Source organism: Schistocerca nitens, chromosome 7 (assembly GCF_023898315.1).
Source record: "Schistocerca nitens isolate TAMUIC-IGC-003100 chromosome 7, iqSchNite1.1, whole genome shotgun sequence".
NCBI classification, from domain to species: domain Eukaryota; kingdom Metazoa; phylum Arthropoda; class Insecta; order Orthoptera; family Acrididae; genus Schistocerca; species Schistocerca nitens.
This window is the reverse complement of record NC_064620.1, coordinates 404,989,685-405,016,399: the sequence shown is the minus strand read 5'-3', so window position 1 is coordinate 405,016,399 and position 26,715 is coordinate 404,989,685. Positions and strand designations below refer to the sequence as shown.

Below are 26,715 nucleotides of genomic sequence, written 5' to 3'. Positions count from 1 at the left end.
ATTGGGAATTGAAGTCACTTAAAATGAATGAGTAAATTGGTTGAGATTAGTGATGTACAGGGTACGATAGTACTTCAGCTGGATCTGAAAGAATTATAGCTTCAGTGAGAGTATTTTACATAGGTTAAAACTGTGAAAGGATAGGATTACGAAAGTTTTGGATGATTCAGATCCTGTAGTAGGATTCTAATCATAATGTGATAAGCCGTAAATCCAACTTCCCTCATTTTTTGTAAATAGGTGATGATGAAAACAAACAGCACTTTGTTGTGTACACAGTTTTTGTTTGATAATATAACAGAGGGAAACATTCCACGTGGAAAAAATATATCTAAAAAGAAAGATGATGAGACTTACCAAACAAAAGCGCTGGCAGGTCGATAGACACACAAACAAACACAAAGATACACACAAAATTCAAGCTTTCGCAACAAACTGCTGCCTCATCAGGAAAGAGGGAAGGAGGGGGAAAGACGAAAGGATGTGGGTTTTAAGGGACAGGGTAAGGAGTCATTCCAATCCCGGGAGCGGAAAGACTTACCTTAGGGGGAAAAAAGGACAGGTATACACTCGCACACACACACACATATCCATCCACACATACAGACACAAGCAGACATATATCTGCTTGTGTCTGTATGTGTGGATGGATATGTGTGTGTGTGCGAGTGTATACCTGTCCTTTTTTCCCCCTAAGGTAAGTCTTTCCGCTCCCGGGATTGGAATGACTCCTTACCCTCTCCCTTAAAACCCACATCCTTTCGTCTTTCCCCCTCCTTCCCTCTTTCCTGATGAGGTAGCAGTTTGTTGCGAAAGCTTGAATTTTGTGTGTATATTTGTGTTTGTTTGTGTGTCTATCGACCTGCCAGCGCTTTTGTTTGGTAAGTCTCATCATCTTCCTTTTTATATATATATATATATATATATATATATATATATATATATATATATATATATATATATAAGGAGAAAGAAGAACAATGCAGAAACAAATTGGCTAATGGCTTACATGTCCTCCTACATCGTCATTTTAAAAAAAAATGTGTAGCTATGTCTGTCTGAATGTTCCTTTGAGTGTTGTGTAAAAATTTGAAATTGCTCAAAAAATTTTTGAGATTTTTGCTAACAACATTTATGCTTTATAGACTACATGAATATCTGTATATTATGTGTATTAAAAAAGATACAGCCTATGCCCATCTGAATCTTTGCAGAGTGTAAAATTTGAAGGAAATTGGTCAAGAACATTATGGCGTTTTTCATATTTCCGTTTCCTATGTTACATATATATGGCGCACGCACACACACGTGCGCGCACACACACACACACACACACACACACACACACACACACACACACACACACAGATATATTCTTGCACATTACTGTTTATTAATAGCAGTTTCACTATTTCAGTGATTGATGTCTGCGTGGGTGAATGTGGTGTAGACATAGAGGAATTAGCTGCAGCCAGTGCTGAAAAGATGAAAACTGATACCTCTGTACATTACATTAGCAAAGGAGGTAAGTTATTTTATTTTTATTTTTTTTTTTTTATTTTGTTAACTTAAATCTTTGAGACTAACATTTGAAGATCATTCCCCTCTCAGGAAAATATTAATAATGCTATTTGCATTCTTGAAAATATATTTTGGAATATACTGAACACTGCAAAAACAGAAAAATAAGTACTGGTAGAGCCAAAAATTATTCATAATTATTGTAGAGATGTTAAGTAAAGGTGCTTTTTAAAATAAGGACTCTGTTATAAACTTCATGTTCTTTTGTAATTTTTATCTTTGTCAATAAACTGTAAATGCTTCTATAAATGGTAGAAACTCATTTTCATATATGTGAGAAAAATGACAATTTACTTGTTTATAAGATGTCGGCGATCTGCTATGTAAAATGTCTCTCTTGTGCAGTATCTCAGGATATAGCCTGAGGAATGTAAAATTTCATTGTAGGTGAAATATATGTACTACTACTACTACTGCTTCTACTTCTAATAATACTCCATCTGACCAGGCCTTGGAAAACCCTAACAACTGACTGCCATGTCATCCTCAGCTTATAGGCATCATTGGATGCGGATATGGAGAGGCATGTGGTCAGCATTCTGCTCTCCTGGTATTGTCAGTTTTCATGACTGGAGCTGCTACTTCTCAATCAAGTAGCTCCTCTCAGTTTGCCTCACAAGGGCTGAGTGAATCCTGCTTGCCAAGAGTGCTCGGTGATCTTTCAGGAACCATTGTTACCATTGTGGCAAGGCCATTGTCTGCTTTGTTACACAAAAATCAGTGCACGTGACAAGGATTTAGATGAGACTCCTGTAACAGAAATATCAATAATAGTGGTACTACATTTCATTTCGAGAGATAGTATTCTATGCTTCTTCTACCTTTCATTGCAACTGGTTTAATGATATAGCTTCTAATGCTGACCAACTAATTGCTGTCCCGTTATGTATGATACAAACTTGGTGATTGACACGAGAGTTTAAAAACATTGTGGAGGGCAACTTGAATGACATGAGAAGTGTGTTTATGGGCATTGTCCTGAAGGTGCAGATGTATCTGTCATATTGTAGGAAAGGTAATAGAATAGAATGGATGTGGCTCTGCGTGTAAGCACGCTGCTCATTGTTCGCTCAGCAAGACGGACGTATAAGCTTTGTAATCTAATGCTTGCTCTCTATACCATTATGCCAGAATCAGCACCGTATATTGCTGCTTGCTACATTTGAGTAGATTCCACTTTCCTTGTCAGTCTCACTCTAGCTAATGATCACCACTAACACCATGGCAAAATCTGCTCCCAACCCCCTAATTACAACTTTGTGCCATTCAGCTGCCCAGCTGAATCTTTTGCTACAATATTGGAGATAGCTAGAAAGGTTCTGGTGCATAAGAGGGGCCTGGTGAACAGCATCATTTCTCATAGTCTTAGTCTAGCTTCCATCAGAGTAATACTGATGGTCCTGGTTGACACTCTGGCTCTAGCATGGATCCTAGTTTGCCATCCACAGTCAGCAGTCACTGCTCTCCAGGTAGGACTCTTGGTCTAGTGCTTGACGTAATTGACATTCAGTGATTTGCATGAAATGTGCCAACTCATTTGGTCCTGGCATATATGCTAAATTTATCAAGTAAAAAAATGGACAAATCATTTAGAAAGTCAATACAGTTTCTTGTCAGCTCATTGTCTTCATAGTCAACCCATCTCATTCTCTGTTGTTTTGTGCGAAACTTTGAATTGTTGCCTTTCCTGTATTACAACACAGAACAGATTGAATATTATATTTTCAGTGTCTTAAGTCTTGTTAATTATTTTCATTTTCCGTGTTGTATAATATGGGTAAATTTTATTTTCTGGTACTCAATTTTATAATGTCACTTACATACAACTAACTAGTTGTTAACATTCTGTCAATACTTAGTGACTGCTTTGGGGATATGTTACATTCATTTATTGCCAGATAAATTTTTTCAGTATTGATGACTTATTAGTAATGTTGCTGCTTCTGTGACCATGTAATAAGAAGTGACATGTTTCTTGGAATTTTCCAATCAGATAGAATAATCCATTATCTTTCGGGTACATCCAAGACAGTAGTATTTCTCCTTCTGATATCTCAGCAGATGTCTTCGTTGTTTTCCATTGTGCAAAATTTAAATAGGGGGCTTGTTGCCTCACTTACCACCTAACGTATCTTACTCTGGACAAGACTGTGGACTAAAGTGATGTGACATGTACACTTCCCATTTGTCCACTTTATATTGTGTGTGTAACAATACTTATATTTCTGATTAACTGATCATCCTTAGCTCTATGATACACAATAACCAATGCTATATTTTATTGAGTATGTTTATTTTCTTTCAAGACGTGGATCTGCATAAACTGGAATACCATTTTAGTGATGATAAAAATAAAAATAAACAATCACACAAGGAGGAAAAATCTACTCAAGGAGCTAATATATTTCTACAGTACTATTTATTGTACAGGAGGAGCCTCACATGCCTACGTCGAGACTGTGTAAGTTAATAAATGGAAGTAGTCTCAGCGAGCTAAGTTAATTTGTTACTATGCTATTTAATAATAATAATGACAATAATGATGGTAATAATATTAATAATGCAACAACCATTCAGTTGTCAGCGATTAGTAAAATGTTTTCTGCTTTAAGCAAGAATATTCCTATTATTGCTTTGCTTTTTTGCTCTGCAGAGTCACCTCATCAACAGGCTCTTAGCTCATTTGACCATTGGGTTGGTTTTTGGATATCTTTATTACAACTGTGGCAACTCAGCAGATGCAGTGTTTGCAGATTTTGTTTATTTATATGGAACAGTGCTTTTCCTTCTGTACACTGGGAAAATGGCAGTCACTCTTCACTGTAAGTATCACATACCAAATTGGAGTAAGTTAAGACATACACTCTTTCCCATGCTCTTGCATGGAAGTAGACACATTTGTTAGGGACCTATTCTGGAGTACATGAGATGCACAGAGTGTAAGAGATTTTTATGGCTGTTACGTAAATGTAATGATACTTTTTCACCTAAAAACAGTGAGACAAATGAATACCTGGGTCTTCAATTATTGCAGGGCCTGTTTAAGGGTTTATTATTCATATTGGGCCACGACATTATTCACTTTATATTGTGAAAAAGTCCTTAAGTCCCATAATGGGAATCCTGGACGGAATATAAAAACCATTTGTCTTAAATATGATGGTGGTCTGTATTTGATGACTGATAGACACATAAGTAGTGTAAATGACTGCTTAAACTTTGAACTCATGAGTAAATGTTGAATACAGAGACGGATGCACAGTTGTGATCCCACTGTGTTGAGTGCTGGTCTAGGCTGAGAAGATTACAAATGGTAGAGGAGAGAAGTCAATGAAAGGCCTATAAAGTGGAACAGGGATGGGAAGCAGGACAGGGAAAAGGGAATCTTTCTGTAAAACATTACTTACTTCTCCTGTATCCAATTAACAAATAATTAATGACCATACTACTCAAGAAACAATCTTATGAAAAGGATAGTTGCTACTCATCATATAGCACAGATGCTGAGTTGCAGATAGGCACCAAAAAAAGACTGACAGAAAGTGAGCTTTCAGCCAACAAGACCTTCTTTGGAAATAGACAAAAACGCACACAGACACACACATAAGACCACAGTCTCTGGCTGCTGAGGCCACACTGTGAGCCGCAGCGCATGATGGGAGAGGCAGCCGGGTGTTGAGAGTAAGGAGGAGGCTGGGGCAGGAAGAGGAAGGGACAGCAGAATAGGAGTCAGGGACGGTAAAGTGCTGCTTGTGGGAGCATATAGTGATGAGGTGAAGAGATGGTTGGGCAGTTAGGTGCAGTTGAGAGGTTAGATGGAGGGCGGGGGAGGGGGGGGCAGTAACCAAAAAGGAGGGAAGTAAAAAGACTGTGGGTGTGTTGGTACAACAGTGGGCTCTGTAGTGCTGAAATGGGAACAGGGAAGGGGCTGATGGGTAAGAACAATGACTAACAAAGGTTGAGGCCAAGAGGGTTACGGAAATCTAGAATATATTGGAAGGAGAGTTCCCACTTGTGCAGTTCAGAAAAGCTGGTGTTGGTGTGAAGGATACAGATGGCACAAGCTGTGTAGCAGTCATTGAAATGAAGAATGTTGTGTTGGGCAGGGTGTTCAGCAAATTAGTGATCCAGGTGTTTCTTGGCCACAGTTTGTTGGTGGCCATTCACCTGGACTGGCATTTTGTTGGTTGTCATGCCCAAGTAGAATGCAGCACAGTGGCTGCAGCTAAGCATATGAATCACGACTAGTTTCAAAATGGCTCTGAGCAGTATGGGACTCAACATCTTAGGTCATAAGTCCCCTAGAACTTAGAACTACTTAAACCTAACTAACCTAAGGACATCACACACACCCATGCCCGAGGCAGGATTCGAACCTGCGACCGTAGCAGTCCCGCGGTTCCGGACTGCAGCGCCAGAACCGCTAGACCACCGCGGCCGGCTACGACTAGTTTCACAGGTAGCCTGCCTTCCCTGTTTCTATTCCAGCAATACACACCCCTCTATTCCACCACCGCACTTTCAGTCTTTTTAATTCTCTCTTTTTGCGCTACCCGCAGTTCCTGCCCTCCATCTGATCTGCACCTAGGTGCCCTACCCTCTCTCCACCTCGTCTCTGTATGCTCCCAAAGGCAGCACGTCACTGTCCCCCACCCCTACCCTGCTATCCCTGCCCTTTCTACTGTCCCCCAACCCTACCCTGCTATTCCTACCCCTCTCCACCCCAGCCTCCTCCTTACCCCCACCACCTGGTTGCCTTCCCTGTCATGCACTGCTGCATATTGTCTATTTCCGAACAAGGTCTTGTTGGCTGAAAGCTCACTTTCTGACAGTCTTTTTGTTGTGCCTATCAGTGACACAGTATCTCCACTATATAGTGAGTAGCAACTATCCTTTTCATGATATTGTTACATTCCATCCTGGATTTTCTACTCAATAAACAGGGACATTGATTCTGTTTTTCTCATTAAAGGCTGTACGTTTTGATGAGTAGATTGCATTTGAAAGGAAAACTAATGGCAATTCTTGTTTCAGTCCCACTGGAACTGAAGATAATCAAGAGTGAGCACTTCAATCAGTGGTACTCATTGCCATCTTACTATTTTTCACTACTGTCTGTGGAAATTCCAATTCAGGTATGTAAAATACTTCTTTTTAGATTTAAATTTCATTGGATAACCACATATAAGCAGGATTATTTCATTTGTTAAGTGTATTAGAGGGGCAGGTATAATACAGAAATGTATAAAAAACTTGTCCCAAGGTGTTGGAGTCTCTGTAGACAACTGACAATGAGAAAAGGTCTCCTTGACTTGCTAATATACACCACCCGTCAAAGGGCAAGTGTAAGGGCATAGTATCTTCTTCGTACTGGAAGCTGTTATCGTTATCTTTTCAGGATTTTGCAACATTTGGTAAGCTTCCTAAATACATACCAGACACTTTTTTAAATCTACTGCACCATAAATTGAGGACAAACAGGTGGAGATAATCACAGTAAAAAACAGTCATGTGGCTGTGATTTCTACATTTATGGTAAAGGAAACTGTTTGAGATGGAGAAAAGCACAACCACCAGCTAACGTCAGAAGGAGGCAACGTTCCATAGAGTTGCATACTCCTGGTCTGTGATTAGGGCTAATGTCTTGGGAAGGAACCCAGATGCTGAACAACTTTGGGTCTACTTTTTACTTATAACATTTTAGATGAGATTATGCAGTAATTGAAGAATACAGTCAGTAAAATAAAAGTACTCATAAAAGATTACATCTTTTCTACATGATATTTATGTTATTGAACTGAAAGCTTTTGTAGGCTTACTTATATTTACAACAATCTCCAAGTCTGATAATGACCCCATAGATAATCTTTTCTCAGTGGGTGGAACTGGATGTATTATTTTTCACAGTACTGTAAGAAAAAGTTTTTGTTTATATCAACTTCTCTTCTACTTGAGCATCCAGATGACAAGGCACAAAAGAAAACAGAAGAATGCAATTGCTGCAGTGTCAAACATTTTCAATAGATTTATTACAAGCTGTCAGTAATGTTACTCTCAAGGCTGTACTCTGTGCATTGATGAAATGCTTGTGCCATTCCACAGTCAGCATAGATTTCAGATGTACCAGCCAAGAAACTGGAAAAATATGGGTTAAAGATTGTGTGTAAAATAGACACCAGGACCCAGTACTTACATAATGCCTGCAATGTGGTCTCTAAAAAATTTTAAAGTGAACATCAAAATATAAATTTATTCTTAAAGTTTTCCAGAAATTTTGTTTCTGTTTCTGATTCTTGGTGCTGAAGAAAGACTAGCATAGCACAGGATTAATAACTAAAAGTTTTATTTCTAGATTTTTGAGGAATGTAGGAAAGTCCAATTTTTCAGAACATCACTTGTGTACTTTCTCTGTTTTCTTCTTGATTAGTAATATTCTTTGTCAGACTTCACTTTCATATGTTTGAAAACACATGATATAACTAGTTGAGGTTAACAAAAAACTAATAAGTTAAGACAACATTATACAAATCAACAGTAAATTTCTGGAGTCTGACAGATACCATGATACCAGTTACATTACAAAATTGCATGATACCAGTTAAGGGCTTAAACAGTTCTCTCTCTCTCTCTCTCTCTCTCTCTCTCTCTCTCTCTCTCTCTCTCTCTCTGTGTGTGTGTGTGTGTTTCCACAGTCTTAAAGGAATATTCAAGCAAATGTTTTCTGCAGACAGAATAGTTAATGCATTCATTTACATCCATCCAATCCAAATACGAAAGACAGCACCTTGGAGGACAACTGATTCACACTCTGTGATAGCTGAATTATTTTAAATGAGGAATTGGTAGCACAATAGTGATGCAGCATGACTAGTCATTTTGTATGCACTGAACTCCTCTGCGTAATTAACGGTGTATAAATGCCTAAAGGCATGCCTTTTGATGATGTCTCACAGATGATCAGTAGGATTCAAATATGGAACTTTGGAAGTGATCCAAGAGAGAGAAAACCTGTTCCACATTCTTAAAACCATTCCAAAACATGGCATGTCAACCTGTTAGGTGCTTTTCTGTCTTCAAAAGTATATGATCACCTTTTGGAAGAAAATGAAACATTTTTGGATGTGCCCAGGCCACAATGATGTTATTACACCAGTAACCTTCACCTCAGTAAACGAAAGTTGATACTGTCAAGTAAAATGGAGCTGTATGCTAGATAAGCATCACCACTGGATAATACAGTAGTTCCCATGCAAAATGTATTGCATACTGTATGTGCAAGTGACTGACGAGAACTGAATGGTATTGAAATGGCTAGTATGATGGTCCTGTGGAGGTAGAGTGGGGAAACTTTTGCAATGCTCTCACCATCTGATGCCATTTCAGTTGCAGTGGTGCAATGGGTGGCAGAGCACCACATATTTGTGTATGAAGCATACATGTGAAATGCTGAGTCAGTCACAGCAGTGCAGTTGGCTTTTTTGTGTTCATTTCAACCATCGATAACGAGGTACCATTCCCAACTCAAATTTGATTCTTAGGTGTGTTATCAGTCTAAGGGTGACAAGCAGTATCATAAAGAAGAAGCCACCTGCCCCTAAGAAGAATGCAAGGACACCAGAAAACGTCCAGATGGTGAGACAGGCTTTGATTTGGAGCCCAGATCAGTCTGCATGATGACATGCACATGAGTTAAGGTTAAGTTGTGAATTGGTGCACACTATTTTGAAGAAAGATTTAACTTTTCATCCACACAAGACATGTATTGTTCAGCAGCTGAATGCAACAGATTATGAGCAATGATAGGACTTGGCAGTTCAAATATAAATGCTGCTTGAAGACAATGAAAATGTGAAAATCATCGTAAGCAGTGAAGCTCATTTTCATTTGAGTGGGGATGTTAACAAGCTAAATTTAGCTTCTGAGAATCCATGCATCATTCGTGAAACACTGCTCCATGCAGAGAGTGTAATAGTATGGTGTGCAGTTAGCAATTTGAACATCATTGTCCTATATTTTTTAAAGATGGAAATGCCACTGTGACTGTCTACACTGAACGTTACATCATATGCTTAACACTTTTTTGTGCCATAGCTGTGATGGTGATATCTACATAACAAGAACAACATTTATTATCAACAGTATGGGGCCACCATGCACACTGCACATGGGTCTATCGAGTTGGTTTGTCACTCGTTTCCAGGAAGAGTCATTTCCTGTTTTGGTGACATCCCATGGCCTCTAACATCCTCTAGTTTAAGCACTTAGAACTTCCTTTTTTTTCCCCACAAACCCTGCACTTAGCTTGTTTAGAAATGTTGGACCGTGCTTATACTGATTTTCTGAAAACACAAAATATTTCATCTCTTCTTAGTGTGCTAATAGTTTCCTCCACCTGCCGAGTCCAGGACCAAATTGTATTCACATTAGGAATAGCATTGTTGTGTGGAATGTTGAACTATTGCTGAAAATAGAGAGGGGTTGGGGAAACTGAAGGTCTAAGAAAACTGTCATCGCTTGTGTTTTGTCTGTCTCATTTCAATTTACTTAGGATGAAGTCAAGTATTTCAGTTTATTTATATGAAGTGGTCTTAAACACAGCTTGTTCAGTTACCGATAATTCAGGCTCCATATTTTTTTCTAAGGTATTGATGCCCTTATTTCTGAGCTCACTGGACGAAATTCAACTACTCCCTCGACACAACACACTGGTCACTTCAGAATGCTGTAGAACTGGTATCAGTTAGTCATGTGACTCTATACAGCTGACAAAGTTATGACAGTGAGGCGGTGTGTATGTGTAACAGGGATGTATGGAATCATTGCAGTCAGATGTGTTGACGTAGAGATTTGACAGAATGGCAGAAAGGAGCTATCATGATTGGATATGTCAATGAGCACACTGTGAACGAAATTGCTTGGTTTCTTGGTGTATTAGCATGGACTGTTCAATGTGTCTGCAAGGAATGGTGTAGCAGAGCCATGTAGGAAGGTGTAAGAACAGGGTCATAAAAAAATCCTGCCTAACAACAATCAAAGCTGTGTCATGCCCTACCAATTGCAATTTTCTGCATGTTCTGCCTTGTGCTGCCACAGCTGTTAATACTTTGAAGTATTTGTAGATTACCACCTCAGCTTCTGTTACAAACTTCAATAGCAGGTGAGTTGGTGATGTTTTATATATACCTTAAAATTAGTTGGTTTCAAAACTGACAAGGATTGCTGCTGTCAGAGAATGCAAGTCCATCTCAACTAAATGCAAAGGGAAATGGCCTTAATGGACATTTGGGAGTTGGTACCTCACAGAAAACCATTGTTCACAGAAGCAGATAAACCCCCATGTCTTCAGTGGCCCACACATAAACTGACCGGTAACTGGTTGTAAATGCTGTAGTGTGGCCTGGCAAGTTGCAATTTTGAAATAAAGCGAGGTATTGAGTGCACAGACAGCCCAGTGAGGTGTTTACACTGCAGAGTGTGTGTATGGTGTAGTACAGGTTGGAGGTGCTTACATGACATTTTTGGAGGGATTCTCTGTCATAAGTCAGGCCCACTCATTCATTGCCAATGAGTGGTTTCAGTAGGATATGGCAAACCTGAAAAAACTTGTGGACTTCCTTCTCACCAGATTGAGCTTAATGTCCAGGCTACACAGTGTTACATGGTATTGGTGTGTTCCCTTGAAGTGACTAATTTTTTTTTTTTTTTTGTACTTTGTGCTGAAGTTATCCTGGCCTTGTTACTTACTCATTATACTTTTATAGTAATTGGTCTGTCAGAGACAGCAAAGGACTTGGAAGAGCAGTTGAACGGAATGGACAGTGTCTTGAAAGGAGGATATAAGATGAACATCAACAAAAGCAAAACGAGGATAATGGAATGTAGTCAAATTAAATCGGGTGATGCTGAGGGGATTAGATTAGGAAATGAGACACTTAAAGTAGTAAAGGAGTTTTGCTATTTAGGGAGTAAAATAACTGATGATGGTCGAAGTAGAGAGGATATAAAATGTAGACTGGCGATGGCAAGGAAATTGTTTCTGAAGAAGAGAAATTTGTTAACATCGAGTATAGATTTAAGTGTCAGGAAGTCGTTTCTGAAAGTATTTGTATGGACTGTAGTCATGTATGGAAGTGAAACATGGACGATAACCAGTTTGGACAAGAAGAGAATAGAAGCTTTCGAAATGTGGTGCTACAGAAGAATGCTGAAGATTAGGTGGGTAGATCACGTAACTAATGAGGAGGTATTGAATAGGATTGGGGAGAAGAGAAGTTTGTGGCACAACTTGACTAGAAGAAGGGATCGGTTGGTAGGACATGTTTTGAGGCATCAAGGGATCACAAATTTAGCATTGGAGGGCAGCGTGGAGGGTAAAAATCGTAGAGGGAGACTAAGAGATCAATACACTAAGCAGATTCAGATGGATGTAGGTTGCAGTAGGTACTGGGAGATGAAGAAGCTTGCACAGGATAGAGTAGCATGGAGAGCTGCATCAAACTAGTCTCAGGACTGAAGACCACAACAACAAAAACAGTAATTGGTATCCATTCATCTACTTGTTGTTCATGATATTTGCCTTCCATAGCTTTTGAGTATGTATAGAACATGTAACATACAAAACTATGAAAAATACTGAAATCATTGTATTAATTTTCAAGTATTTGAAGTAATATTTTCTGTTATACTTTGTGTACATGTGTAACAGACTTTTACTAAATGTTCTGGTTTGTTACTAATTTTAAATTTTTTGCCTTTACAGATTGCATGTAACAGCATTTACCTAGGAATTTCATATTATGCAACAAGTCAGCCACCAGAGCTATACAGGATAGCCATGTTCTTTATTCTGACTAATGTAGCATCCCTGGCAGCTCAAGGGTCAGGATTCATTATTGGTGCTCTGACTCCAACAAAGGTAGTGTTTCTTTCAAAACAATTTTTGTAATTTTAGAGGACTGTAAAGTGGTTGTCTGACAGTTTCTCGTTGGCTTTTTTAACATTTAAAGGGTGTGACAAAACAGTTATGCAGTTTTGAGGAGTTATAAAAAAGAAATTGGGGTATATAGAGAAAAAAAAAACCTTTTTGTTTTTAGAGTTAGATGTTCATACCATTCTACATTTATTTAGTATTGAAAATAATGTTCTCAAGATGGTAGCCGTTAGCAGCAATACACTTTTGGAGACGATCTATGACATTTTGAAGAGTTTGTTTGCACATGTTGCGGGGTATGGCATTCACTGCTTCAATAATTTGATCCCTTAGCTCTGGTAGGTTTTAGGGCAGTGTTTAAACACCTTTTCTTTCAGATATCCCTGAAGAAAGAAGTCACAAATGCTCAAATCTGGTGATCATGCAGACCACCCCTCACCACCCCTAAAAAACCATATGCCCTAGAAACATTTCTCTCAAAACATAAAATAAATTTCAAGCTGTGTGAGCTACACCCCAACCTGTTGGAAAAAGTCCCCTAATCCCTCTTCTTCAACAATCTGTTCCATTCTGGGCTGCAGAAAATTTTGCAACATTGAAACATAATGTCTGGAATTCACATTCATAGTCACAATTTCCTCCTCAAAGAAGTACTGACCTATCATGCCAGATTGTGATACGGGACATCACACTGTTAGTTTAGGGGAACATAGCAGCCTTTGGTGAAGAATTTTGGGGTTGTTTTCAGCCCAGTAGCGAAAATGTTGTTTATTCACATTCCCACTTAGGTGAAAATGTACACCATTGCAATCATTTCCTCACACAGACCTCAGCGGTTGGTGTAGTCTGTTGGACTTAGTTCTTGAACCACAATATTCTGAAGGGGTGGAAATTTAAGTCGAAATGCAGAAACCTCCTAAAACGGTGGCCTCAAAACCCCAATGCAACAGCGTGCCTTCAGGCAGAACATCTTCGTGATTGCTCAGCTGCTCTTCTCACCAGCTGCACATTTTCAGGTGTTCTGATGGATCTGCAATGGCTATGTAAACAATGAAAAATCCAGGATGGAATAATGACAATATTACGAAAATGATAGTAGCTACTCACCATATAGCGAAGGTGCTGAGTCACATATACGCACAAAAAAAAGACTGTCAGACAGTAAGCTTTCAGACAACAAGCCTTCACTGGATATAGACAACATACACATACAATCATGTAAATGCAACACACACACACACACACACACACACACACACACACACACACACACACATGGCCAGTCTGGTTGTTTGTGGTCATGTGTGCGTGAGTTGCATTTGTGTAAGTGTGTATGTTGTCTATATCTGATGACACCCTTGTTGGCCAAAAGCTCACTTTCTGACAGTCCTTTTATTGTGCTTATCTGCGACTCAGCATCACCGCTATATGGTGAGTAGCAACTATCCTTTTCTAATATCATATTTTTTCTTAGTGTGCTAAGAGTTTGCTCCAACTACTGATCCTAGGACCAAATTGTATTCACATTAGGAATGGCATTGTTGTGTGGAATGTTGAACTGTTGCTGAAAAGCTCTTTGTGTTGCAATCTCAAATCAGTTGTTTTCAAGATACACATGAATGGCAAAGCACCAGTGAGCTCTGGTCCTAACAATGTTGGCTACTGAAATAGAATCACTGATGGAACAAAGGGAGACCATGTGCAACTGCCCCCCCCCCCCCCCACACACACATACTATCTATGTCTACATACATACTCCCCAAACTACCATATGGTGCGTGACAGAGGGTACCCTGTACTATTACTACTACTAGTAGTTTCCTTTTCTGTTTCACTCGCAGGTAGAGCGAGGGAAAAATGCCTGTCTGTATGTCTCCATATGAGCCCTAATTTCTCTTAGCTTATCTTTGTGGTCCTTGCGTGAAATGTACATTGATGGCAGTAGAATTGTTGTGCAGTCAGCTCCAAATGCTGCTTCTCTCAATTTTCTCAACAGCATTCCTCAAACAATTCTATCACATCCAGGTATTCCCATTTGAGTTCCCAAAACACCTCCATAACACATGTACGTTTTTCAAACCTATAACAACAAATCTAGCAGCCTGCCTCTGAATTGCTAAAATGACTTCCTTTAATCTGACCACGTGCAGGTCCCCAACACTCCGCAGTACTCAAGAATTGGTCACACTAGCATCCAGTATGCAGCCTCCTTTACAGATCAACCACACTTTCCTAAAATTATCCCAATAAACCATAGTCAACCATTTGCCTTCCCTACCACAATCCTCATATGCTTGTGCCATTTCATACCACATTGCAACATTAAGCCCAGATATTTCAATGATGATGTTACTGTGTCAAGCAGAATACTACTACTAATGGTGTATCAAAACATTATAGGTTTGATTTACCTACTCACCTGCATTAGCTTACATTTTTATACATTTAGAGCTAGCTTTCATTCATCACACCAACTACAAATTTAGTCTAAATCATCTTGTATCATCCTACAATCACTCATATTCAACACCTTCCCATACAACACAGCATCTTTGACAAATGACCACAAACTGCTGCCCACCCTGTCTGTCAGATCATTTATGTATATAGAAAATAATAGCAGTTTTATCGCATTTCATGGCACACTCCTGACAGTACCCTTGTCTCTGATGAATATCTGCTGTCGAGGACAATGTACTGGGTTCTGTTACTTAAGAAGTCTTCAAGCCACTCACATATCTGGGAACCCATTCTGTGAGCTCATACCTTCATTCACAGTCTGCAGTGGGGCACTGTGTCAAATGCCTTTCAGAAATCTAGGAATGAGGAATCTGTCTGTTGCCATTCAAGCATCATATGAGAGAAAGGCAAGCTGAGTTTCACACAAATAACACTTTCTAAAACTGTATTCATTCGTGGGATTAAGCTTTTTGGTCTCTAAGAAATTTATTATATTCAAACTCGGAATATGTTCTAGAATTCTGCACAAACTGATGTCAAGGATACTGGTCTGTAACTTTGTGGGTCCATTATTTTACCCTTCTTATATACAGGAGCCACCTGTGCCTTTTTCCAGTCCCTTGGGACTTTGCACTGGGCAAGAGGTTCACTATAAATGCAAGCTAAGTAAGGGACCAATGGCTTTGGTCACCACATCGGTGTAAGCGTGGAGGGGCTTCATCCTATCCTTGGGGCCAATGGCATAGTACTCTTTGTGAAACTGAACTGGGATTCCATACAGGCCTAGCCTATGCCAGTGATGTTTATTAGTGTGCCATCCATAAGGAACTCTGTATGATGGTCAAACAATGGTATGTTTGTATGATTCTCCTGCATGAATGATTTCCTAAATGCAAATTTAAAACTTCAGCATTTGTTTTGCTACCTTCAACTGCCACACCAGACTGGTCAACAAGGGACTCAATGGAAGCCTTAGACCTGTTTAGTGATTTTACGTAGGACCAGAATTTTCTTGGGGTCTCGGCCAGATCTTTTGGTAAGGTACGATGGTAGTAGTTATCGTATACTTTGTGCGTATTTCTTTTCACAAATGCACATATCTCTACTAACCTTTGCCTGCCATCATTTGCCATTTCTCTGTTGAATGAAGGGTTCAAGAGCTTTTGCTTCCTCACCATTTTCCAAATTTTGTTGCTAAATTGAGCTGTGTTTTTTCCGTCCTTAGTCCATTTACTAGACACATACTTTCCCAGAACATGATTTACGATCTCTTTAAACTTCACCCATAATACCTCTATGTCTATCACGCTGGAACTGAATGACTCCATTCACTGTATAAGTGATATGCTAACAATTGCTTACCTGGTCTTTGAAGCACTCTCCTAGCTTCTTGACTGATTAATTAACTTTTGTAACCACTGTTGCTATGACGATGACATGATCAGTAATCCCCTCTGTATTGTGAGACCAACAACAATGACTGGCCTGTTTGTAGCTACAAGAGCTAAGATATTACCATTATGTGTGGGCAGCCGAACTAGCTGCTCAAGACAGTTTTCAGAAAACATGTACAAAAGTACTTTACAGAGTGCCTTTCTGTACCTCTCGCAATGAATCCATACATGTCCCAGTCTGTAATTGGTATGTTTCAATCACCTCCAATTAGTATTGCATGATATGAGTTTTTACACACTGCTGACCATAGGCTTTCTTTGAATGATGCTAGAAAAACCATAGCAGAATCAGATGGCAGGTAAAAACCTCCAACAATTAACTTGGTTTCACCTAGACCTGTTATACACAACCAGATAACTTCACTGTCACACTAAATTTCAACCTCAATATAGACAATATTTTTTTCAGCTGCAAAGAACACTCCCCCTAGTATGGTGTCTAATCTGTCTTTGTGATAAATTTTCCTTTACTCACTAAATATCTCAGAGCTTTCTATTTTGGTTTTAGCCAGATCTTGGTACAAAGAATAAGTTGAGAGTAAGAACTGTCTTGGAGGGCAGTAAATTCAGAAACTTTATTATGAATACTTAAACAATTTATTGATAAAATTTTGAAACGTGAAATGTCTTTACTCTGAATGTGGTCTGTGTATCGACTGGCAAGTGTTCAGCAGAGTACCTCAATCTACAGCCTAGCCTAAAAAAAACCATGTGCACCCCACAAGAACTGTTCTACCCAAGTAAGTGCTTCCTTCATGTAGCGCACTCCTGACCTATCAAGGGAAGTCCTACAATTCCCCACCCGATAACACAGATCCTAAAATCTACAGCTAAGATCATCACAGACTTGACAAAACCTATGGTTGAGATCCTCCACTCAGGCACAGCACTGTGCCAAAAAGGTACTTTTCACATGGGAGTTAAGCTTTATAACAAACTTCCTGAAAACATAAAAGCTATCACTGAAGTCAATACATTTGGAAAATCTCTAAAGTCATATTTACAGCATCACTGCTTTTACTCCATTGAAGAATATTTAAATTTATGAAATGTGTTATATAAATACTTACGTGTAAAGTGTATTACTGTAAGCTTAAATATGTATGCCTTGAAATTACTTTCAGCCTGTATATTTATAACTTGACTTGTCCATTGTCTTATGCATAAGCTGCTATGTAGACAACAGGACCAATAAAATACAATCTACAATCCAAACCAAAGGACCAAAATCAACACTGGACACAACACTACAAACTGAAAGCTCTGCTTGCACCACACACATCCTAAAATCTGCAGCTAAGATCATCACAGACTTGACAAAACCTATGGTTGAGATCCTCCACTCAGATCCAAACCAAAGGACCAAAATCAACACTGGACACAACACTACAAACTGAAAGCTCTGCTTGCACCACACGCATGAGACCAGCTTCCTTTACCACCTCTGCCAGCTACCTACACAAACTAAGGATGGCCTCATAACATAAGTAATAGGTGTCAAGGTGCTGAAGTGAGCCACAAATTGCAGACAACTGCACACTCAATAGCCATCTCCACACCTCACATGACACTTCCCAGCAAATGTACCGAGTGCAAATTGGCTTTCTTTCCAGCTGTGAATGCTATCTTACTACAGAGCTCTAAAAAGTGCCTAATGTTGGAGCTCCCAATAATTAGCAAGCCCTCGCCCACATGTGCCTGCTTGGACCTTGCTGAAGGAACACTCACAGGGCAGATAGGCGAGGCCAGGTGCCCAGCCTCCACATTGGCCTTCTTCCTTGAGTGACACAAATGCATTACCACCAGCCACTCACCCTGCTGTGAGTGCAGATCCACCATGTCATGTCCACTCGGAGGTGCCTCAGTGGCAGAGCTCGTGGGTGAAACAAGTGACACTTGAGGTACGCCATGTGACAGGCCAGATTCTCCACCACTGCTACACCCCAAGGAGCAGCCTGAAATAGGCTGATTGTAGCCAAAACCACATCCAGCTGTTTGCAAACTGCAGCCAGCTGCTCCTACACCTGCACAAATCATGCACACGTCCTACCCCTCCTAGTAAAACTAACGGAAGAAGTAAATTATAAAAGCTAAAAGATACCAGATACCCTCCTTTTTACCATCCTGATGTGTCACCAATGAATGCTGATAGTTTAATGAAACATGTAGCTGGCTGTTCAGTAGAAATGACAACTGATCTGTAGACTACCTGAATTTACACTTACAGATCATGAGGTTAAACTTCTTAAATACAAAAACACGCACAAAATTTATGCAAAATATATTACTAAGAAACCACATGAAAAGCTAAATAAATAACTTGCTGCCATGGAGGTTTGTCATAGGCGATATCTGGAGCTTGATTGAGTGGCTAACTAGGCTGAACCGAACAGTTGCTTGTCTTGAAAACAAGCAAATGAGCAACTACTGCACTACTGACTGCCTGACTTTACACTTACAAAAACTTTCTTACTTACAAACACGAGATTAAACTTTGTAAATACAAAAACACACTCAGAATTTAAGAAATGTATACTACTAAGAAATAACAGGAAAAACTAAATATGTAAATTGCTGCCCTGGAGATGTGTTACAGATGACAGCTAGAGCAGGACTGACTATCGTCTGAACAGTTATCCCTCAAAACTGTTTACTCAGTTCTGCCGTGCCTTCTATGTTTACTCTGTCATTATTGCAACTTAATGTGATACTGTGTTGGTGGTTTCTGATCAATTTCAGATTTCATACCACATAAATGACAAGTGAATAATGATAGGGGTATGGTTGAATAAACGATCTAACCTTTATCTCCAGCCAGACATTACAAGTTATGAACCTAACTGATGGATTAATGCAGTGTCCAACGCTGGTACTCAAACCATTATCTTTATTTATGGTACTCAAACCATTACCTTTATTTATCTCGCCCAACAGACTGCCAGATGAGCAATCAGAACTTACCCCATTGCCAAATTCAAAGCTTCAATCTGACAGTAACTCTCACTTAGTATTCATAACTTTAAAATTCTGGGTTCAAGTCTGAATCCAGCACATGTTTTTTTCCTCCTTACCCAGGAAGGTTCATTTGGGCAAGCCAGGAATTTAAAACACAAAGTTTTATTCTAGTACAAATGTGACACAGACACAACAATCTTTTGACATTTCTTCTAACACTTTGAAACAATGGAAAGTTCAGATAGGAATATCAACAATATTATGAAAACGATAGACTGCCACTCACCATAAAGATGACACATTAAGTTGCAGACAGGCACAATGAAAAACCTGTTACATATTGAGCTTTTGGCCAAAGCCTTCTTCAGAAAGGAGAACACATACATATTCACACAAGTAAGCGCACCTCACACACACCTAACCACTACCTCTGGCTGCTCTGGCCAGAATGCAACAGCATCGCATTGACAGAAGCAGCAATCTGTAGTGGGCAAGGAAGGCAGAGGATTAGCAGGATACAGGTGAGAGGAGAGGAGTCAGCGGAGCCAGGCAGAGCATGCAGGGACTAGGTGGTCGCTAGATAAGACTGCCAGGTGCAGAACGAAGAGGCTGGGACAGGAGGGGGGGGGGGGGAGGGTTCGGGGAATGGGGAGCGAAACAGGAGAGGAGCATAGAAGTGAGAAAAGACTTATGGCTGTGATGGCAGAGAGCAGTGCACATTGAGCATGAGGGGATGTGAAATGGTAGGAAGTGACAGGACAGAGGGGGGTGGGAGGTGGGGCTGGTAGGTTACCATAGCCTGAGGCTGGAATTATTTCAGGAGTGAAGAATGCATTATAAAGATAATTTCCACCTTCACAATTCAGAAAAGCTGGTGGTGGAGGGGAGGATCCAGATGGCTTGCATTGTGAAACAACCACTGAAATCAGGCATGTGATATTAGGAGGGGAGGATCTGGATGGCTCAGGTTGTGAAGCAAGCACTGAAATCAAGCATGTGCTATTCAGCTGCTTATTGTGCCACAGAGTATCCATTTTGTTCTTGGCCATAGTTTGCAGCGGACATTCATCCTAGTGAGCACCTGGTTGGTAGTCATACCAATGTAAAAATGCAGTGATAGCAGCAGTTCTGATACATGACATGGCTTCTATCACAGGTGACCTGCTCATCGCATAGGACAAACCTGTGAAAAGACTGGAATAGAAAGATTGGGCAGTTTTTGCATGTGGGTCTTCCACAGGGATATGATCCTTGTGGCAAGGAGCTGGGATTTGGAGTGGCATAGGGATGGATTGAGATGTTATAGACAGAAAACCACTTTATGGAGGTGGAAAGGATATTGGCTTGGATATCCCTCATTTCAGGCATAATGATAGATAGTAAAAGCCTTCATGGAGGATGTGGTTCAGTTGCTCCAGTCTGAGCTGGTACTGGGTGATGAAGGAGGCACTTCTTTGCAGCTGGTTCTTGGGGGTCCTGGGAGAATTGAGTGTGTGTGGGAATATGGCATGGCAAATCTGTTTGCGGACTAGGTCTGGGGATAGTGCCCATGAAGTCCTTTGCAAGACCTTCAGCATACCAAGCATGGGAATTCTTATCACTGCAGATATGCCATCCCCGGATGGCCAGGCTATATGGGAAGGATTTTTTGGTGTGCTGTTGAAATGCAGGTACTATTGGTGGTTGGTGGGTTCAGTGTGGACAGAGGTGTGGATACAATCGCACCTCAGGGACTGGTTGCTATGAGTAGTTGACGAGAAGGAACCCTTCGTAGTATCCAGAAACTGCCCAGCTGACCTTTTCAACTTGTCACATCCTCCTAAACTCCACACCAACACTCCACTAAATCTAGAGCTAAAACAATCCCAGCACACTGATGTTAACTGTTCCGCCAAAATCATCAGCACCATGGAAGTTTCAGTCCTACCCAAAAGCCTCTCCTTTAGCCATACACCTAAATTTAACCACATTTGACTTGTAGAAGACCTACCCTCCTCTTCCCAATTCCTGTGATGGGAACATTTCTTTGCCACCAATCCCTCCAACCAAAGCCAACATAACTGCAACATTGAATCCTGCCTCTCATAGATCATATCACCCCTATTCTTCTCCCAGGAATTCCTAACCTCCAACTTGGCCTTACCATCCTTCCCCAGGTCCCTTCCTAAGAGCACCAGCCTTTCAACAGAAACCTCAAAACAGGTCCTGACCTAATCATCCTAGTTGCAGACTGTAGTTCCACCACTGTCATTATGAATCACAGTGACTACATGGCAGAAGGTCTCTGACTCCTCCACCTATAAACTCTGCCAGAGTGATCCCATCCCAAAAGTCCAGTGTAACCTCTAATCCCTACTTAAAGGCTTTTGCCTTTCTCAGCTCACTTCTGAATCTATTTCCCTCCTCGCCCCATGACACCTCTTACACTAACTTCTACATGCTTGCCAAAATCCACAAACCCAGCCATCCTGGATGCCCCATTGTGGCTCATTATTGTGCTTCCACTGAAAGAATTTCATTCGCCAACACCTCCAACCAACTGCCCAAAATCTTGCCTCCATATCAAAGATACCAATGACCTCCTTCATTGACTGTCCACCATCCCCATCCCCTTACCACCTGGATTACTACTTGTCACTGTTGATTCCATTTCCATACACACCAACATCCCCTTTGCCCAAAGTCTTGGTACTATTGAATGCTACCTCTCCCAATGTCCTTCAGACTCAAACCTCATTCCTTACTCGTTACTAACTTTATCCTAACACACAACTACTTATCCTTTGAAGGGAAAATATATAAACAAATCTGCAACACAGCTCTAGGCACCCATATGGCATGCTGCTATGCCAACCTGTTTATGGGCCATGTAGAGGAAACCTTTCTAGCCTCAAAACCCCAAACCCCTTGTATTTCAGGTTCATTGATGATAGCCTCATGTTGTGGAGTCAGGGCCAACACACATGCTCCTCATTCCTTCCCAACCTCAACACCTTCTCTCCTATGTGCATAATCTAATCCTCCTCAGCCTATCATGCCATCTTCCTGGGTGTTGACTTCCTCTTCTCTGATGCCTCCTCCCAACATCTGCCCACATTAAACTCACGAACCACCAACAGTACCTGCATTTTGACAACTGCCATCTCTTCCACAACAAAAAATCCCTCCCACACATCCTATCAGGAACAGTATATCTGCACCAACAAGAACTCCCATTCCCAGTATACTAAAGGTCTCAAAAAGCTCTTCACAGACTGACAGTATTCCCTGGACCTAGTCCGCAAACAGATTGTCCTTGCCATATCCCCATACATCCCCAAACCTCCCACCATCCCCAAGAGCTGGCACCCAATACCGCCCCAGACTGGAACAATGGACACCACCAGACTGTGTCAAGAACAAAGTTAACCACCTTATGGCACAACACACAGCTGAACATAACATGCTCAATTTCAGTGGCTGCTCGGAACCCAGGCCATGGATTCTCCCCACCATTACCAGCTTTTCTGAACCGTGCTGATGGGAGTTATCCTTATAACACATTCTACACTTCTGAAACCATTGTGGCCTCAACCTAGGCATCCTACAATCCCCGCACTCTTCACCTAACAGTAACACCCCCGCCCCACTGTACCATTGTATCACCTCCTCCCCATACATGACTCCTCTCTCTCACTGTGTGCCACTCTCTGCCAACACATGCAACCCTCTTTTCGCCTTCTCTCCTCCTCTCCTTTTCCACTCCACCTCTGTCCCCCAAAGCCTCTTGATACAGCTCCCTGGTAGCCTTATCTTACCACCCTTTAGTCACTGCATGCTTCGCCAGGCTGTGCTAATTCCTCTCCCTCCTCGCCAGCACCCTGCTATCCCTCCCCTTTCCCATCCCACTCCAGATTGCTGCTTCTGTAGGCATGACACTGTTGCATTCTGATCAGAGTGACCAGAGAGAACAGTCACGTGAGCATGAGGTGCACTTGCCTGTGTGAATATGTCTGAGTTTTCCTTTCTGAAGAAGGCTTTGGCTGAAAGCACGAAGTCTAACAGTCTTTCTGTTATGCTTGTCTGCAACTCAGTGTGTCACCTTTACATTGAGTAGCAATCTGTCCTCTTCTAATACTTCTTTTACTCAAGACTACTCCCACATTTCTCGTATGGAATTTTGCTTTATGAAGTCCTATACCATAACATTTATTGTGAATATGATCTACAGAAAGTGGAAGAAACTAGCTAACCAAAATACAGTCTGTCCTTAGGCCTATAGGTATTCCAGAATGAAACTTTCATTGTACAGTAGAGGAGAAGGACACAGATATGGAAGAAATAACGGAGCAAGTCACGTGGCACGAGTTTGGTAGATCACTGAATTATCTCAGCTCATAAGTCGGCAGGAGTAGGTCATGTATTTTGGAACTAGGTAATTTGTGAAGGTGTTAAAAATCTGTACTCTGAGTGACTTGCCATGAGGTTTCCATAAAATTTAAGGCACATTACTAAATAAGGCTTGAGTCGACAGATGTGGAAAGAATCAGCTGAATAGTCTGTCATGTTACTCATAAACTGCAGAGCAGAATAATGTGTAGGTGAATAAAGAGAGAAGTCAAAGGACAATGGATAAAAATCACTTTGATTTTAGAAAATACAGAGGTCTAAAAGAAGTTATTCTGATATTGCATTTTATGATGTGAAGATAAATAACCTGGGCACCATCCTAACATTTGCGGACCTGCAGAAAACCTGTAATGCTACAAGATGGAATAAAATGTTCATAATGCTGAGATGAAAGGGGCTAAAGTGAAAAGACAGAGGATTAATATACAGCCTCTACAAAGCCAAAGTGTGAGGGTTGGGTAAATTAAGAAAGGTGTAAGGCACTATCACTTAACATTTAAAGAAAGGAAACAGTGAAGGGAGTGAAAGAAAATTCTGGAAGACAAAACAAGTGCAAGAGGAGCAGATACCATGCTTAAAGATGAAAGACAGGATATCTATTCTGGAAAAATATTAGGAAACCTCAGAAGACTTGTTGAATGAAATGGTCAGTATACCTTAGACAGAACTTGAATTAAGGATAAGACATATCAAGCTGAGTAGCAGAAAGAACAGGAATTTGCTTTACATCACAACTAAGAACAACAACAAACTGGTTAAAAGGCTGGTGAAATTTGAAGGTATAAGACGTCACACAAAATGTGGTCCCAACGAACTTCACTCTTACGGTCATTTATTCCCACTGTAACAGCTAATAACTACATATTTAGAAAGAATTTTAACAACTAATTCACTACAGCTATAATATTAATTGCAGATACATCCTATTTTGTCCCCAAGAACTGCTATGTAAACTCCTTTGTACATAGACAACATGTCAATTATTAAATAATTCTATAAAAGCTCCATCTGGAAAGAGAAATGGAGGTAAAAACTACACAGCATTTTATAGACTGTGGGAACTATAATGCAGGATATTTGTTTTTGGTTGACTTACATTACTGGAAACATTTCAAACAAAAATTCTAAAGTATTTATCAAATTTTGCAGAATAAGGAGGAAGATTACCATTTTATGACTTGTTGATCTTAGCATTATAGCAGATGTAGCATTAAGTCAATTATAGAGAAATGGGAAACAAAGTTGTTATCTGTTTAAGGGATCACGCTGAAATATTTTCCTTTTGCAACTGATCCATTTCTTCTGTGTCCGTATACGTGTATGTAATTATTCAGTTTCAATAAATTATTTTATACAACCTAGGATAGTAACAATTTTCTTTTCTGTTTGACAGGTTGCTGTTTTTCTTGGCCCAGTTTTACTTGTTCTAATTTCAATGTTTGGATTCAACATATTTCACAAGGATATCCCATCTTCACTGGAGTTCATGTTCTACATCAGTTACTTCAGAGCTGCATTTCAAGGAATTATTACTGTCACTCTCGCTGATGGCCGAGATGAACTACCCTGTCCTGAAGATGTGTTATATTGCCATTATAGGTATACAAAAAAGTTTCTGACAGAAGTTGACATTTTAAATGTTGATGTAATGGGAAACCTATATATGATTTTAGGTGTGGCTGTGATGATGTATGTTGGTGCCTTTCTTTCTGTGTGGTATAAAGTTGCAAGGCGATGATTATATCATCAGTGGGCAAAGCTTTACAATTGCAGTACAACCGAAGAAAAATGAAGCAGTATTTAACTTATTAGCCACTTGGTGCAAGTTTTACAAAACATGTGTACAACTATTAAAGCCATGACAGAACTAATGTGTTCCACAGGTGTGAAGTGCCTCAGTGACTGAGAGCATTCCTTAAAGGATTAGCGTCAGTCTCAGGAAAGTGCTTGTTTTGCAAATAATATGAAAACTTAATTATCATTTTACTGCACAAAACTCTGACCTGGAATGTAATCAGGAAATGTGTATTGCTTGTAGCATTTAATAAGTCTAAGACATATGCATAAATATTGTACAAGGCATATGGTGAAAAGAAAAGTTTTCTTAAGTGAAGGCTTAGTCAACTGAACGGCCTTGTTCCTCTGGAATGATTCAGCACATGTATGTAACTGCTCTTATAAAGAGTGTACTGTCACAATGACAGCAGTAATTTTGTAAAAATTATTATGTTTCTCAGTTTTCTGTACGATTTGTTGTGTTATATTCCAGTTATTGGAATAGCAATAATTTATTTATAATATGTATGTCCTTTGTGTGTTATTTGTATGTATTTTATAGATAACTGTATATGATCTATATGCAGCACAATGAAAATCTCTACCTAATTTAAGAAATAAAGTAAAACTGAAACCATGATTTAAGTTTTTTTTTTTTTTTTTTTTTTTTTTTTTTTTTTTTTTTTTTTTTTTTTCTCCCCCAAAAGCATCTTCAGTGGTCAGATTTTTCTGCTTCCTCTGCATTCTAAAGTTCTTCCTCAAGTAAGTGCTTGATTTTTGGAACATTATGCTTCAGTGATACTGGATACATTTTCATGTTGTGTGCAGGCACATACACAAAGTATACTCGTAGGAAACTGACTGAAATGTAAGCCTGTCTCAACAGGCAACAGGCAAGTATGACATTATTATCTTAAAAAGCTGGAATAAGATCTTGACAATCTTCCAGTAAGAAATTCTGTAATCTGGCGATATATTATTAAAACAGTATGTTATCCGGAGAAAGAAAACTGGTGTTCTACGGGTCGGAGCATGGAATGTCAGATCCCTTAATCGGGCAGGTAGGTTAGAAAATTTAAAAAGGGAAATGGATAGGTTAAAGTTAGATATAGTGGGAATTAGTGAAGTTCGGTGACAGGAAGAACAAGACTAAATCAGGTGAATACAGGG

At 39.9% G+C, this 26,715-nt stretch overlaps 1 protein-coding gene across 5 annotated transcripts in view; it reads left to right on the top strand.

The window, feature by feature from the left end:
• Positions 1-26,145, top strand: part of LOC126194977 (ATP-binding cassette sub-family G member 1-like) — an 803,933-nt gene extending 777,788 nt beyond the window's left edge. For all 5 annotated transcript variants that reach the window (XM_049933384.1, XM_049933383.1, XM_049933386.1 and 2 more), the window contains 6 exons: positions 1,418-1,525; positions 3,888-4,042; positions 4,235-4,403; positions 6,616-6,716; positions 12,341-12,496; positions 25,163-26,145. In XM_049933384.1, coding sequence (XP_049789341.1) covers positions 1,418-1,525; positions 3,888-4,042; positions 4,235-4,403; positions 6,616-6,716; positions 12,341-12,496; positions 25,163-25,507 — 1,034 coding nt within the window. In that variant the 3' untranslated portion in view covers positions 25,508-26,145. The remainder of the gene's footprint in view (positions 1-1,417; positions 1,526-3,887; positions 4,043-4,234; positions 4,404-6,615; positions 6,717-12,340; positions 12,497-25,162) is intronic.
• Positions 26,146-26,715: the final 570 nt, after the last annotated feature.